The sequence below is a fragment of the Mytilus edulis genome, chromosome 10 (genome assembly GCF_963676685.1).
Source record: "Mytilus edulis chromosome 10, xbMytEdul2.2, whole genome shotgun sequence".
Lineage (NCBI taxonomy): Eukaryota > Metazoa > Mollusca > Bivalvia > Mytilida > Mytilidae > Mytilus > Mytilus edulis.
In genome coordinates this window covers 33,759,112-33,775,684 of record NC_092353.1, presented here as the reverse complement: position 1 = coordinate 33,775,684, position 16,573 = coordinate 33,759,112, and the positions used below count along the sequence as shown (strand labels likewise).

General features: G+C 31.1%; 1 protein-coding gene across 1 annotated transcript; it reads left to right on the top strand.

Annotated features, from left to right (window-relative positions):
• The first annotated feature begins 202 nt into the window (after positions 1–202).
• LOC139490975 (hexokinase type 2-like) lies at positions 203–15,705 on the top strand. Its single transcript, XM_071278151.1, has 13 exons — positions 203–268; positions 483–591; positions 1,806–1,974; positions 2,973–3,112; positions 4,088–4,166; positions 6,428–6,567; positions 7,668–7,773; positions 8,201–8,280; positions 8,970–9,082; positions 9,795–9,950; positions 10,567–10,709; positions 14,705–14,838; positions 15,539–15,705. Exons 2-13 carry the CDS (start codon positions 529–531, stop codon positions 15,608–15,610), a joined length of 1,395 nt encoding a protein of 464 aa, XP_071134252.1. The 5' UTR covers positions 203–268; positions 483–528; the 3' UTR covers positions 15,611–15,705.
• Positions 15,706–16,573: the final 868 nt, after the last annotated feature.

Below are 16,573 nucleotides of genomic sequence, written 5' to 3'. Positions count from 1 at the left end.
TTTCAAGAAATTAGAATTAAACATTTCAATGTAAAAGAATATGTTTCCCCACACAAAAAAAAACCAATTAATTATGGTATCTAATCTATTTGACTGTAGGAGGATTGAAATTTCATTTACGGTAGATTTATAGAACTCTTGAGTGGAGGTGTGCCTTTATTGGCATAAGTTGTAACACATATAAAAAAAAAAAGCTCTTTAAGTTGGAGGTAAGAATATTTATGTAAACAAATAGTACGGGAAATATTTGTCAGATAAGAGTTTTGAAGTAGGTTGAATAAGTTTGAATTATTTTGGAAGTGGTTAATATTGGGGAAAAAATCAGTCAATAGAAATATTTATTGATCATGTGTAAGCATGTTCCCTAAAAATACTGATTTTTCTTTAACCAAGGATTTGTACAGTATAGCTATGCATTTTGCAGTTGTATAGAATTGTAACTTATGAAGTTATTTGGCCTTGAACATGTGTACTATTTTCAGGTTAACAATATAACTTGATGTTGCAGTGTAGACTGTTTGCTACATAATGGAACCAATTTCAAACAGACCAGGAATCCAAAAGATAAAATCTGCTGATAAGAGGAAGAAGGTAACGAATATAATATAAAAAATAAGAAAATCAATATCTCAGTGAGGATGTGTGTGCCACTGTCTCAAGAGGCTGCCTTTAAATTTTAAAAATGTTTTACATTTAATTGCATTGTTTGAAAATGAGTTTCAAGTACTTTGGGGGGAAAATAATGTTTGTAATTATCACAATTAGGGTGCTGATGAACTCTTCAAATGCATAGGCGGATCCTGGGGGGCCTGAGGCCCCCTTTTCGTGGGAAAAATTGTATAGGGAATCACTGAAGTATGACTGGAGCGGTCCCCCCTTAAGTCAGTCAGCGGGCCCCCCCTTAGGCAAAGTTCTGGATCCACCACTGAAAAGTTCTTGAAGGCTGCATAAAATTACATTTAATGTGATGTTTAGTTAGAAAGGCCAGAGACATATATACATATATGTCTCTGGAAAGGCTACCAGGTCAGTAACTATTTTATACAGTAATACAAGGAGCTATATTCTAATCTCCTTTTCTTTCCCCAGAGGATTCAAACCAAGGTCCATCATGGAGGTGACACTTCATGTCTATAATCTTTGCACATGTTCCTAGCTACCTTAAATTACATTGATGGCTCTCTACTGTCAACATACATAACATATCTGTATGTAAATTTGCGTACAGGAGTAACTTTAAGTACAGAAGTTAACAAACAAGATATTTTTTTTAATGTTTATATCTAAATTTTGTAGCTGAATATGTTGTATGCATTTCAACAAAAGCTTAGTTGATGATGTATTATGTGAACCATTCTGATTCATAATTACAAAATCTTATATCCTTTGTCATGATGTAAATGATATTTACGCTAGGCTATATGAACAATTTTGCTTTTTATGTATGCCTGTATATAGAGATGTGATATGATTGTCAGTGAGATAACCATCCAACAGATACCAAAGTAAAGTATCTAAACAACAGGACACTTTAGGTCCTTCAATAATAAGTACAACCTATATCGATAATTAGGTTTAAAAGACCCTGGCATTACAAAAACACTGACCTAAGGGGGGGCCTCTCCTGTCATGCTTCAGTAATTCCCTATATAATCAACCTAATTTTTCCCACAAAAAGGGGGACTGGGTCCTCCAGAGACCCCCTAGATCCACCTATGTTTTTATAGGAAATAAAAACAACTCACAAAAATATTTACCAACATACAATGTACAGTATATCTAGATTATATATGTTTTTTGTACAGGTTTGTGAAGCATTGGAAAGTTTGAGGTTTACAGAAAATGATGTTAAACAGATGATGAAAGTTTTTGAGGAACAGATTGATTATGCAAATAGTTTGAATGAAGAAGACAGGAAGAAATCAGACTTATTCTGGGAATGTACATATGTCAGTGATCTTGTGAAAGGAAATGGTAATATTACAGCCTACATATACAGTGGAGTAAATGTTGTACAATGTAGTTACCTGATGCACATACATGACATATGAAGATAGTTATTTGGATATAAGAAAATATAGTATAAGTGCCAATGAGACAACTCTCCATCCAAGTCACAATTTGTAAAAGTAAACCATTATAGTTCAGAGTACAGCCTTCAACACAGATACTTGGCTCACACAGAACAGCAAGCTATAAAGGGCCCAAAAAATGACTAGTGTAAAACCATTTGTACGGAAAACCAACAGTGTAATCTATATAAAAAAGGAGAAATGAGAAACACTTATGAACTACATCAACAAACAACAACTGCTGAACATCAAATTCCTAACTTAGGACAGGCGCAATCAAATGCATGCATGCATGAATTTTGAAGCTGTCGTTCATTTCACCAAGAAAAAAATTCTGTGCTAAAAGAGAAAAAAAAACCAGAAATATAAAGAAAACACAGGTTGAATATATTTACTATACCAGCAACTGGACAAGTGTTCTATTTATAATTTATACAATGTAACAAATAAGAATGCAGATTATCTTGATTTAGTCATTTAGAATAGGTTGGACTGTAAAATACTTATTTACTATAAAGACCTAAAGAACAACTATATACTGGTATTTATTGATAAACAATCTGGTAATTTTGTCAGAGTTCTTTAAGTGAATAGAAAATTTTGGGATGTAACATCAGCTCTATGTACATGTACCATGTAAGAAATTTGGATTATTAACATTTCTTTAAAGATTTATATAACACTAACACTAACAAAGACCAAGATTTTATCAAAAGTCGTGGCTGTTAGGGCATTAAAAGCAGAATAATGCTCCTCTTGGAATTTATTACTTTATTTGACCAATGCTGTATAGACTAGTTATTGTTTCATATGATTGAATCAATAACATATGGCACATTATCACAAAATTGCCATCTGGCATAGAACTGCTTTCAAAGTATTTTTTATGACAATTTGCAGAAAATGGTAGATATCTTGGATTAGATTTAGGAAGTACCAACTTCAGAGTAGTGCTTGTTGATCTTAAAGATGGTGTAGCTAAAACAACAACAAAATATTATAATCTTACAGATGATCAACTTTCTGGGCCTGCTGAACTGGTACTGTATTTGTATATATATATCATTTTGCTACAAGAGTTTCATATGTTAAAGGACTCAGGAATATTACATTTTTTTTTAAATGAAAAATGTTAAGGTGGTACCCAACACCTGAACTAAAAATAATTTAGCTCATTTAATTTTCTTAAAATTTTTTGACAAAGTATTTACTTTGACCCTTTGACAGAAATATAAAAATTTCAAAAAATTTGAACCAACCGTTTAATCAGAAAAAATACACTGGGTTGTATAGCAGTTTGACAAACACTTACCAGTATTTTGATCATTGAGAAGCTTAATATTACATTAACCACACAATGTAATTAAAACGTTTCACTGATTTTACAGAGTATCTCCCTGTAGTGTTAGGTACCCGCTTAAATAGTCTACTGTGGATTAATTTATTTTTGTGTATCAATTGTTTTCATGGATAAAGGAAAATAGCCCTTTTGCAGATATTTGATCTTTTGGTTTTGTCAATGTCTCTGTATACCAAGCCAATAGAAACCTTTGCAGTTTTTCGCTCTTCAAAGTTTGTATTAGGTTTTGGATTTTTGGTTCTGAGCATTTATGAAGAGACATCAATTTTTTGAAATGAGCAACTCAGGTACAGAAAAAATGGTACCATTCGATGTTGTCATTATCTACAATGTATGTTCATCAAACTATTTTTTTCTATTTTTGGTTTATACAAAGAGTAAATTTAATTATTGTTGATCCATTAATTTTTTGTTGGATACCAATTTTCATGGATTTTATGGGCACAGAGAAACCACTAAAATAAATCTATAATGAATGGCAAATTTTCTGTAGTCTTGTTTGCAGACTTCAGCCTAACCACGAAATTAAATATCCACGAATATGAAAGTTTTCCCTAATCCACAAAAATTGATACCCACGAAAATAAATGAATTCACAGTAACCAGAAAAAGCTATGCTAATCTATCCATTATATTTGCTGTATCTGTCTTCCAGGTGTTTGATCACATTGCAGCTAGTATGGAAACATTCATTACAGAGGAAAAGATACAAAGTCAAAAACCAATAGGTGTTGGTAAATATAAGTACAATCAATATATTTTTACCTTTTTATACGACCACAAAAATTGAAAATTTTTTGGTCATATATTGGTATCACGTTGGCGTCGTCGTCGTCATCCGAAGACATTTGGTTTTCACACTCTAACTTTAGTAAAAGTAAATAGAAATTTATGAAATTTAAACACAAGGTTAATGACCATAAAAGGAAGGTTGGGATTGATTTTTGGTGATTTGGTCCCAACAGTTTAGGAATTAAGGGCCAAAAAGGGCCCAAATAAGCATTTTCTTGGTTTTCGCACAATAACTTTAGTATAAGTAAACAGAAATCTATGAAATTTTAACATAAGATCTATGACCACAAAAGAAAGGTTGGGATTGATTTTGGGAGTTTTAGTCCCAACAGTTTAGGAAGTAGGGGTCAAAAACAGGTCCCAAATAAGCATTTTTCTTGGTTTTTGCACAATAACTTTAGTATAAGTTAATAGAAATCTATGAAATTTTAACAAAAGGTTTATGACCACAAAAGGACGGTTTGGATTGATTTTGGGAGTTTTGGTCCCAACGAATTAGGGTCCAAAAGGGTCCAAAATTAAACTTTGTTTGATTTCATCAAAAAATAAATTATTGGGGTTCTTTGATATGCCAAATCTAACCGTGTATTCAGATTCTTAATTTTTGGTCCCGTTTTCAAATTGGTCTACATTAAGGTCCAAAGGGTCCAAAATTAAACTTAGCTTGATTTTAACAAAAATTGAATTCTTGGGGTTCTTTGATATTCTGAATCTAAACATGTACTTAGAATTTTGATTATGGGCCCAGTTTTCAAGTTGGTCCAAATCGGGGTCCAAAATTATTATATTAAGTATTGTGCAATAGCAAGAAATTTTCAATTGCACAGTTTTGCGCAATAGCAAGAAATCTTCAATTGCACATTATTGTGCAATAGCAAGAAATTTTCTATTGCACAGTATTGTGCAATAGCAAGAAATCTTCAATTGCACAGTATTGTGCAATAGCAAGAAATCTTCCATTGCACAGTATTGCGCAATAGCAAGAAATTTTCAATTGCACAGTTTTGCGCAATAGCAAGAAATATTCAATTGCACAGTATTATCCCATTTTCAAATTGGTCTACATTAAGGTCCAAAGGGTCAAAAACTAAACTTTGTTTGATTTCAACAAAAATTGAATATATGGGGTTCTTCAATATGCTGAATCTAACCATGTATTTAGATTTTTAATATTTGGGCCTGGTTATCAAATTGGCCCACATTGAGGTCTAAAGGGTCTAAAATTGAACATTATTTGATTTTATCAAAAATTGAATTCTTGGGGTTCTATGATATGCTGAATCTAACCATGTATTTAGATTTTGGATTTTGGACCATAATAGGTCCAATTTAAAAAATTTAAGTTTTTAAGTTTAAGATCTTAGACCACATTCATTCTGTGTCAGAAACCTATGTTGTGTCAACTATTTAACCTCTGCGGTCGTATAAAGCTGCACCCTGCGGAGCATCTGGTTTACTTATTACTACATGTAGTATAAAACAAGGCAATACATATACAGATCTCATTATAAATGTTCAAAGAATTTCAGTTGTCTTGATGGTATATTCCTGCAGGTACCTGTGTTTCATGATAAAAAAAAATTGTACAACAAATCATACATTACAATAAACTCTTATAATACAACATTAATTGCTTATTTCCATTTTGAATGGATAACACCACAAATTTCAGTGATTTTTTTATGAATAATAATCTGTAATTGTGAATGCAGAACCAGACATTATGTAACTGATTGTAGAAAGTATAATTTAGCTGTGTTTTCATTCAATGGCTTTAGAATACTAATACTATCACTGTATTAAAAGATTTGTGGAAATTAAGTTTTGATTTTATTGCCACAAATATTTGTTTGTTTGCTCTCCTTAAATGGAACCATCAAACTGATCCTTGATTCCTGTATACTTCATATAAAGTACTGTTACTTCTAAATTACAAATTCTTAATTACAAATTCTTAATTACAAATTCTTAATTACAAATTCTATATTGCTATTAATGTGTTGAAAGGCATAGGAACCTGTATTATGGATTAAAAATAAAGATTGAATTTTACATGTCCTTAATTACAAATTCTTAATTACAAATTCTTAAGTATTACAAATGATGAAATCAAGTTAGTCGTGTAAGTTTCAATATTTTGCTTAAGCCTTAAACCAACTCTGAAAGTTTAAACATTAGTGTATTTCCAATCTTTTTTTTTTAGGTTTCACATTTTCATTTCCAACTGTTCAAAAAACTTTAAAAAAGAGTATTCTGGTAACCTGGACAAAAAGGTTTAAGTGTACTAATGGACCTGGCCTTGACCCCTGTATTTTACTGGAAGAAGCCATTGAAAGGAGAGGGGTAGGTTTTGGAAAATTGCAATATTACAGGATGTTGATTAACTAACTTGAAGTATCTTCAAACCTCCAAAGAAATGTCATTAAATCACTTATATTAAGCATAGGTGGAAAGAAACAACTAAACAGCAACTCAAAAGATATTTTTATCAGTAGCTGTTTCTGCAATAATTCTGATGAATGATTGTGATCAAAAGTTTGGAAACCCAGGAAATATGAAATGATTGAAAGCATTAAACTTAATAGGAAATAAGTAAAACAGAAATCCTTGTAAAGTCAAGCATACCTAAAGAAATTGTAACCTCGGTTTGAGCACAACTGATTTAAAATTTACAAATAAAATTATACTTATAATCAGGGTTGGATAAAAGTCCGAATTTGATGGAAATAGTTAGAACATGTTCTCATTTACTTGGCTATATTGCTATTAATGTGTTGAAAGGCATAGGAACCTGTATTATGGATTAAACATAAAGATTGAATTTAACTTGTGTAGGATTAGAATTAAAAGTATTATCACCATTTTGTGAAGAAAAAAAAATCATATCATGCTACTAGCCTGAGATAAAAAAAAAAATATCCTCAGAAAATAAGGGAGCATGTGCCATTGTCAATGAAACATCATAGGCAAAATAGTAATAACCAGATTATCAATGGCTTTTCCAACTCTAAGATGTTTCTTGGCCACATCTCATGTAGATCTCACAAACATGTTTAACCCCGCTGCATTTTTGCGCCTGTCCCAAGTCAGGAGCCTCTGGCCTTTGTTAGTCTTGTATCATTTTAACTTTTAGTTTCTTGGGTACAATTTGGAGTTTAGTATGGTGTTCATTATCACTGAACCAGTATATATTTGTTTAGGGGCCAGCTGAAGGACGCCTCCGGGTGCGAGAATTTCTCGTTGCATTGAAGACCTGTTGGTGACCTTCTGCTGTTGTCTGCTCTATGGTCGGGTTGTTGTCTCTTTGGCACATTCCCCATTTCCATTCTCAATTTTAGGGTTGTTGCCTTTTGATGAGATTGTAGCTGAGAAACACTCTCTGTATTGAAAAACCATGGATAATCTATTAATATTGCATATATCTTTAATAATTCTATTTACAGGGAGTATCAGTGCCAGTTAATGTTATGGCCAGAATTAGTGACACAACAGGCACTTTAATGGCTGGTAGTTATTATGACAAGAAATGTGCAATAGGACTTATTTTAGGTGAGTTGCCTCCCTTAGATAGGAAGGCTTATATTGCTAGTATTAACTTTGAAGATTTATCTACCTAAAGGCTTATTTTTCATTTCTTGTATTTTCAGTTTGTTGTATTTTAGTTGTTTAATTGTTGTCTCTTAAATATTTACCCTATTTCTTCTGTATTCATACAAAGCTACTATGGTTTGATGCAAAAACACATTAAAATATATTGAAAAGTTAGTAGTATGTTCATTAAATGAAAAAAATAGAGGTTGCAGCACAATTTCCATGTATATTTAATCGTAGTTTATTTTCATCTTCATCCCAAGCTGAAAATTTTAGCAAAATTTTTACTTGATTTCCATTAAAAAAGAAATTTAAACACCTGTAATTTAGCATTGTAATTTTTAATATGTATCATAATAAGAATTGAATTTGTATGCCTTTTAAGGGTCAGGATCAAATGCTTGTTATGTAGAACACTTGAAGAACTTTAAAAAACTGGACCCTAAGGAAGCCAAGTCAGATAAGGTAAAATACATGTTGATGGCTTTATGTTATAATACTTAGAAGAGCATTGACATTTATTATACCTATATATATACTCTATAAGTGGGGCTATATTGCACACTGTGATATTGCATTGATCTTGTCCATACATCTATCTTGGTTCGGGATGTTAGCGCTTTTATATAGGATATTTGTGCTTTTTATATAGGACATTTGCACTTCTACAGTATTTGCTTCTTATGACTTCCCTCCTGGTTACTGGTGACTTTTGTTTTTGCAATAGTTGACCTCTAACAGGAAGTAAATTTAGTCATTGTTTTTTTCTAGACTGGACTAAATGGCAATAAAATATATTAAAAGCCATATTGAAAAAAGCATATATTCAAATTTGTTTATATGAAGTCATATTTTAAGGCTAATTTAAAAGTTCTCTCATTACAATAGATTTCTAAGAAACGTTCAGATGTTTTGAACTTCATGTTAGATATGTATACCTTCAGGCAATTTAGTAATTAGTGGTTAGCAAAACTAAATAACAGCTACTGAACACTGAAAATAAGATTTAACAGATGTGTATTCCCAAGAGAACTGTCTGGAAATTGCTTCAATAATTGAATATGATTTGTTCTTATCATAAGTTTTTTTTATATATATTCTAAGAATCAACCAGTTTTGAATTTGTTATATATCTTTGAGGTATATTTGATTAGATATTGGTAAATTGTGAGTGGGGAGCGTTTGGAGACAATGGTTGTCTAGATTTCTGTAGAAATGAATTTGAAAGAGAAGTTGACCAGTATTCTAATTTTCCTGGATCTTACACGTAAGTTTGTCATTCTGTTTTGTACACATGTAACATAAAATTTTAAATCAGAAAATTCTATTTTAAACCAAATTCATCTTTTCTTGTCTATAATCCTTTTCTTGTCTACGATCCTTTTCCTGTCTATGATCCTTTTCTTGTCTATGATCCTTTTCTTGTCTATATAATCCTTTTCTTGTCTATAATCCTTTTCTTGTCTATGATCCTTTTCTTGTCTATGATCCTTTTCTTGTCTATGATCCTTTTCTTGTCTATGATCCTTTTCTTGTCTATGATCCTTTTCTTGTCTATGATCCTTTTCTATACCATAAACTGAAGTGCCATTTATTTTTCCTTGGAGTATGCAATTATTTGTAAATATGACTCTCAATTTGGTAAAAGTTTCTTGCACATCATGGATTTCATGTGGTCATTCAATTAAGATATTTTGAATTCTAAGAGTCTTTCAGGAATATTCAAAGAATAAATACGAAAGGAAAAAACCTAGGTCTTGGAGATGTAAATTTTTGATTATTATGTCACAATATTTATAAATCTTTTCCTATATATATATGTGGTATTGTGATAAACGTAATGGATTGCTACTGTTCAACTATCTCCCTTTTATACAATGTATTTAATATTTCTCCCATTTTGTTAAAGAATTGTATCCTTAATCCTCCGTCTATTGATGAGATTTAGGAATGCATACACACACTTCCTTGCTTTACAGGTTTGAAAAGTCTTTTGGAGGTTTTTATTTAGGAGAAATGTTCCGTGTAGTTCTTGTCAAGTTAACAAAGGCAGGTGTTTTATTTGATGGTAAAGGATCAGATGAGCTAATGACAAGATGGTTATGGAAGTCAAGACAGGTTACTACAGTGGAAAAGTAAGCATTTAAAACACAGGTTGTATATACAGCATAGGAATACAGTTTATTAGGTATCGAGAATAACAAGTCTACTGTGGATTCATTTATTTTCGTTAGTACCAATTTTTGTGGATTAGAGAAAATTACATGTATGTGGATATTTAATTTCGTTGTTTTGTCAATGTCTGCATACAATCCTATAGAAAATTTGTTATTCGTTGACACTTAATTTCCTGGTTCACCTGTACCCATGAAATCTACGAAATTTGGTATCCAACGAATAATTAATAAATCAACAGTTCTTGATATTTCACCTATGCAAGACTTAGTGCCTTCGATTAGTCTAAGATATGCATGTTGATAAAAAATATCCAAGTTTTTCAAAACAAATGGCCTTGATATGAAGGAAAATAGCAATGTTTAGTTTCTTGGCAGACTTGAGCAAGCTCAAACCAAACCATTTTAAATTTATGAATGTTTTCTGATTACTGAAGACCTGTCAAGTTCATTCATAATTATTATTCTTGAGCTATGTCCCTTCGGATTGTCAAATGTTCCACAATTGATGGGAAGGTTGTTGTTCAGTATTTTGATGCATTCACTGCCCAAAGCTAAGTCCAATATTTTGTTTTAGAGATAATCCTGGTTCATCAGAAAATACCATGTCTGTATTAAAAGACATGAAACTGGATACCATAGCAACAGAAGAGGATGTTTTACTGGTACAAGAGGCATGTTACCTTATGTCACAGAGAGCTGCATATATAGTAGCAACAGGTAACTTTAACGATTAATGCTTAAAATATCCATCAACAAAATAAGGATTAAAGGGATAGTAGCAACAGACAAATTGTGACTCGGATGAGAGAGTTGTCTCATTGGCATTCATACCTCATCTTCTTATATTTATCAAATGCTAGTAGCAACATGTTACTTTGAAGTGTTATGCTCCAATGTTAGTAGTAACAGGTTAATATGAAGGATCTTGCTCATATAATCATACGAAATGGTAAATTTGAATTTTTAATTATTATAATACTACTTAATTATAGAAAAAGCTGTAGTTTTTCTTATTCAATTAATGCATGGTTATGGCTGAAGTAAAGTTTGTTGTGATTTAAAATATTTTTAATGAAGAGTAAAAATGAATAAACATTCCAGAAAAGGTTCTACATCTATCCAGTTATGCACAGAGAACAGTCAAATGGCAAAAAGAATAAATTAAAATACAGCTTTTGATTATATGTTATATACGAGGATAAAAGGATTGACTCTAAAGTGTAAATGACAGAATGCAACAAAGCTTTCAAAAACCTATTTATATCTTGATGGACGACTTACTGGTATTATACCACCAAATCATAGTATGTCATATCTGGTTGCATACAAAAGTAGGTCGCAAAAAATATTGCCTAGGATTTGACAATTGTAGGTACTAGTAATTAATTCTACATTTCATTGCAGTTAAACATTTCTGGGTATTTCAAAGCACCATTTTTGTTTTATTTGGTGTTTCTACAGAATATTTGGGGAACTTGAGGTTACATGGTTATATGCAATGAAATGTTCTATGTTTTTTAGCTCACGTGGCCCAAAGGGCCAAAGTGAGCTTATACCATCACTTGGCGTCCGTCGTCGTAAACTATTTCAAGAATCTTCTCCTCTGAAACTACTAGGCCAAATACTTCCAAACTTTAACTGAATGTTCCTTAGGGTATCTAGTTTATAAATTGTATCCAAAGTTTTGATCTAGCAACAAACATGGTCGCCATTGCTAAAAATAGAACAAAGGGGTCAAATGCAGTTTTTGGCTTATATCTCAAAAACGAAAGCATTTAGAGCAAATCTGAATGGTGTAAAAATGTTCATTAGGTCAAGATCTATCAGCCCTGAAATTTTCAGATATATCAAACAACCCATTGTTGGGTTGCTGCCACTTAATTGGTAATTTTAAGGAAATTTTGCAGTTTTTGGTCATTATAGATGATAAACTGTAAATAGCAAAAATGATCAGCAAAGTAAGATCTACAAATAAGTTAATATGACCAAAATTGTCAATTGACCCCTTAAGGGGTTATTGTCCTTTCTGTCGTCATCTGTCGTCGTAAACTATTTCAAGAATCTTCTCCTCTGAAACTACTAGGGGTCCAATACTTCCAAACTTTAACTGAATGTTCCTTAGGGTATCTAGTTTATAAATTGTATCCGAAGTTTTGATCTATCAACAAACATGGTTGCCATTGCTAAAAATAGAACATAGGGGTCAAATGCAGTTTTTGGCTTATATCTCAAAAATTAAAGCATTTAGAGCAAATCTGACAGTAGTAAAAATGTTCATTAGGTCAAGATCTATCAGCCCTGAAATTTTCAGATGAATCAAACAACCCATTGTTGGGTTGCTGCCACTTAATTGATAATTTTAAGGAAATTTTGCAGTTTTTGGTCATTATAGATAAAGATAAACTGTAAACAGCAAAAATGATCAGCAAAGTAAGATCTACAAATAAGTTAATATGACCAAAATTGTCAATTGACCCCTTAAGGGGTTATTGTCCTTTCTGTCGTCGTCTGTTGTCGTAAACTATTTCAAGAATCTTCTCCTCTGAAACTACTAGGCCCAATACTTCCAAACTTTAACTGAATGTTCCTTAGGGTATCTAGTTTATAAATTGTATCCAAAGTTTTGATCTATCAACTAACATGGTTGCCATTGCTAAAAATAGAACATAGGGGTCAAATGCAGTTTTTGGCTTATATCTCAAAAATGAAAGCATTTAGAGCAAATCTGAATGGGCGTAAAAATGTTCATTAGTTCAAGATCTATCAGCCCTGAAATTTTCAGATGAATCAAACAACCCATTGTTGGGTTGCTGCCACTTAATTGGTAATTTTAAGGAAATTTTGCAGTTTTTGGTCATTATAGATATAGATAAACTGTAAACAGCAAAAATGATCAGCAAAGTAAGATCTACAAATAAGTTAATATGACCGAAATTGTCAATTGACCCCTTAAGGAGTTATTGTCCTTTAATGACAATTTTTCACAAATTGTTCATCATATTTGCTAACTTTAAAAAATCTTCTTCTCTAAAACTACTCAACCAAATTCAACCAAACTTCAACTGAATGATCAGTAGGGTGTATAAAATAAAGTTTGTGTTTTATTTTCTATTTCGTCAAAAAACATGGCCATCATAGCTAAAAATAGAACACAGGGTAAAATGCAGTTTTTGGCTTATATCTCAAAAACTCCAGCATTTAGAGCAAATAAGATAAGAAGTAAAAGTATTTATGAGGTCAAGGTCTACCTGTCCTGAAATTTTCAGCCGAATTGGGTAATTGGTTTTTCAGGTATAATGCCCCAGAATTGATGATTTTAAAGAAATTTTGCAGTGTTTGGTTATTATCTTGAATATTATTATAGATACAGATAAACTGTTAATAGCAATTGTATTGTGAATCATCAGTTTGACCTAGACTGTATCTTAATCAAGTGTAGGGCGAACTCGTGCCCATTTCTTTCCAGAGGTTCCTAAGAGGCTTTAAAAAGTATTTCCAGGATAGTTGTTACTCTGTTTAATTTACAACAAACATTAATTTATTAATTTAGTTAATAAGGCATTGTTTACCAGGTGAGTGATTCAGGCTCTTGAGAGCCTCTTGTTTTCTATTGTACTGACCAGGATAAAACTTTACTCATGCCAAATATTTCTTCATTGAAACAAAGATAAATTCTGAAAAACCTTTTTCGAAAGTGCAAATTTAACAAAACTAATTAGGGGGAAATCAATGGTGGTATTACACCTACACTTTGCCCATGCTTTCACAAGAAAGAAGGCTTGAAATTAATTGATGTTATGTAAAAGAAAGTCAATGTTAATATATATTGATAATCAAAAGAACTGGTATGAAAGAAACTGATCAATTGTTTCACAAAAAACTTCTAAGTCATGTAATACTCAGTGCATTAAAAGCATTCACAATTAACACAATAATTAGATCATCATTCATACTGACATAAACACCATAAGTTATCCCTCTTGTCACAGGGTGTATTCTCCTACTATAATAGATAAAAAAAAATTAATTACATATAAATTATGATGGTTTATATCTGTGGTAAATCAGAATCATAATACAGATGGATTGGTTATTAAAAATAAATGGGGGGAAATATGAATAATATATAGATCTGTTCACAATTTTTGATTGGTTCACAACCATGTTATAATAGTTATAATAGACCTCATTGCTGCTCTTGAATTTGCTATGTTTGAACTATTTAAAACAAGAATTACTGATTTTGTGTCAGACATTTTCACTTCTGATATTTGACATTACAACGTAATGTCTCTGGTGACTAGTAATAGCAAACAAATAGCAATAAAAGTGTATAATGACATTTAAACTAATGATACATACAAAAATTACTTTTGCATACTTGAGTCAGATATATTCTCTTATGACTTGTGATGTCAAAATTTCCAAGCAAATGTCTCTGATGGCTAGTAAAAAGTAAAATCACAAAAAATACTGAACTCCGAGGAAAACTCAAAACGGAAAGTCCCTAATCAAATGGCTAAATCAAATGATAAAACACATCAAAGGAATGGACAACAACTGTCATATTCCTGACTTGAAAAAGGAAAATAAATACCACCAATAACTTAATAAGGTGTATAATGATATGCAAGCATGGTGCTGCCTAAAATCTTTTGAGAAGTAACAGTGAGTAGAATCTCCATTATTAAATTTTTCTGGTTTTATTTCAGCTCTAGCAGTTTTGCTAAACCATATCAATGAACCAGAGGTTTCCATTGGAATAGATGGATCTTTGTATGAACATCATCCTCGGTTTCATGATCACATGACAGCATTGTTACAAAAACTGGTTCCCAGTACAAAGGTATGGTATACAGAAAATGTTAAAGGGAAGAACATCAATTTGTTTCTACCACAACCACTGCATTCAATACATTTTAACTTTATTTTTTTATAAATTTTTAAACTCAAATGTCTATGTTTTTAGATGATTTGTTATCATATCAATTTGCTATGATGTTGATTTTATGTCTATGATATAGCAGCTGAACAACTAAAAAAACAAAAGGCTTTGTTTTTGAATTGTTCAAAAAGTTGTAGAAAATTTTATATTCAGAACAAGGTTGACCATACATGTTATATATTTTAATAGTAAAATAGTGTATTGAAATAAAGGATTTAAAAAAAAAAGATTGCAAAAGCCTCTTTTTTGCAAAAAACCTTTATTTTTTACCTTTAAAACGTTTTGGTGAGTGCGGAATGATCAATTAACTGTGTGTAACAGTCCAACATTTGTTGCTTTTAGATTGTGAATAAACACTCTAGCACAGGATACTATGCATTATAAAAATTCAGTATTAGATTTATAACTAAGGTTTAATTGATTTAAAAGTGGCAGCCACAATATTGCTATATTTCTATCTAGGTTTGTTTTTATTTTTGAACAATTGCGAAAACTTTTTTTTGATTGCGAAAACTTTTTTTTTATTGAGAAAACTTTTTTTTGATTTATGTGTTATATTTAGATCAACAGATTAACAAGTGATATTTTATTTCTATTGTAGTTTCGATTATTTCTGGTAAAAGATGGAAGTGGTCAAGGTGCTGCATTAGTAGCTGCTGTAGAATCTTCATAGCATTCGTTTTATTATAGTGATTTTGATAATTTAGAAATTTATAAATGTAACCAGTTGTAGTGTGTCTATATATTAAAGTGATATCTTCCAGTTCATTTTTTTTTTAATTTATGACTGTTTTCTATTCTTCTTATATAGATTGTGAGTAGTTTAGAATAATATCACATGTGAAACCTTAAATTCTATTTAAGAATGTTCAAAACGTAAAAAACAGGGGCACTGAAAGACAAAATTTAAATGCTTCAAAGAACACTATAATGAAATTTTAACACAACACAGTAGGTCTCAGCTAAAGCAGTGAAAAAATGAACACCAACTGTTTTGACTGGCCCTCTTAACTGTTAACTGGATCTGACACATTAACTCATGATTGTACCTGCACCACCCAAATATAAAACATTAACTCTGACTAAAACAATAATAAGGTGATGACAAAAATCACATTAAAAAGGACCAATGGAATAAGATATAATAATATTTAATATATTTAAGATATAATAATATTTAATATATTTAAGATATAATAATATTTAATATATTTAAGATATACTAATATTTAATAATATTTAAGATATAATAATAATAATATTATATGGCAACAAAGTGAAAAATTAAATCCAGTAACCATTTGCAAATGAAATTAACCTGGAGTAGATGGCATGGACGTAATTTATCATTGGCAAACTATTTCTTTATGCAGAAGAATATAATATTGATAAAAAAAATTATATCCAATGCAATGTAAAGATATAGAAAAATATAATGTTCCATGTGGACTTGTGTGTCAGATCAACACAAAAAACTAATTTCTCAAAATATATGACATAGGTATGAATAAAATGAAATTTGTAATATGAAACATCTAGTAGGCAACACTTACATACAGTCTTCAACAATGGCAAGTCTCTATACAATATGTCAACCTTTCCACCCCACTGAGTCTAAATACTAATAGTTCAGAAA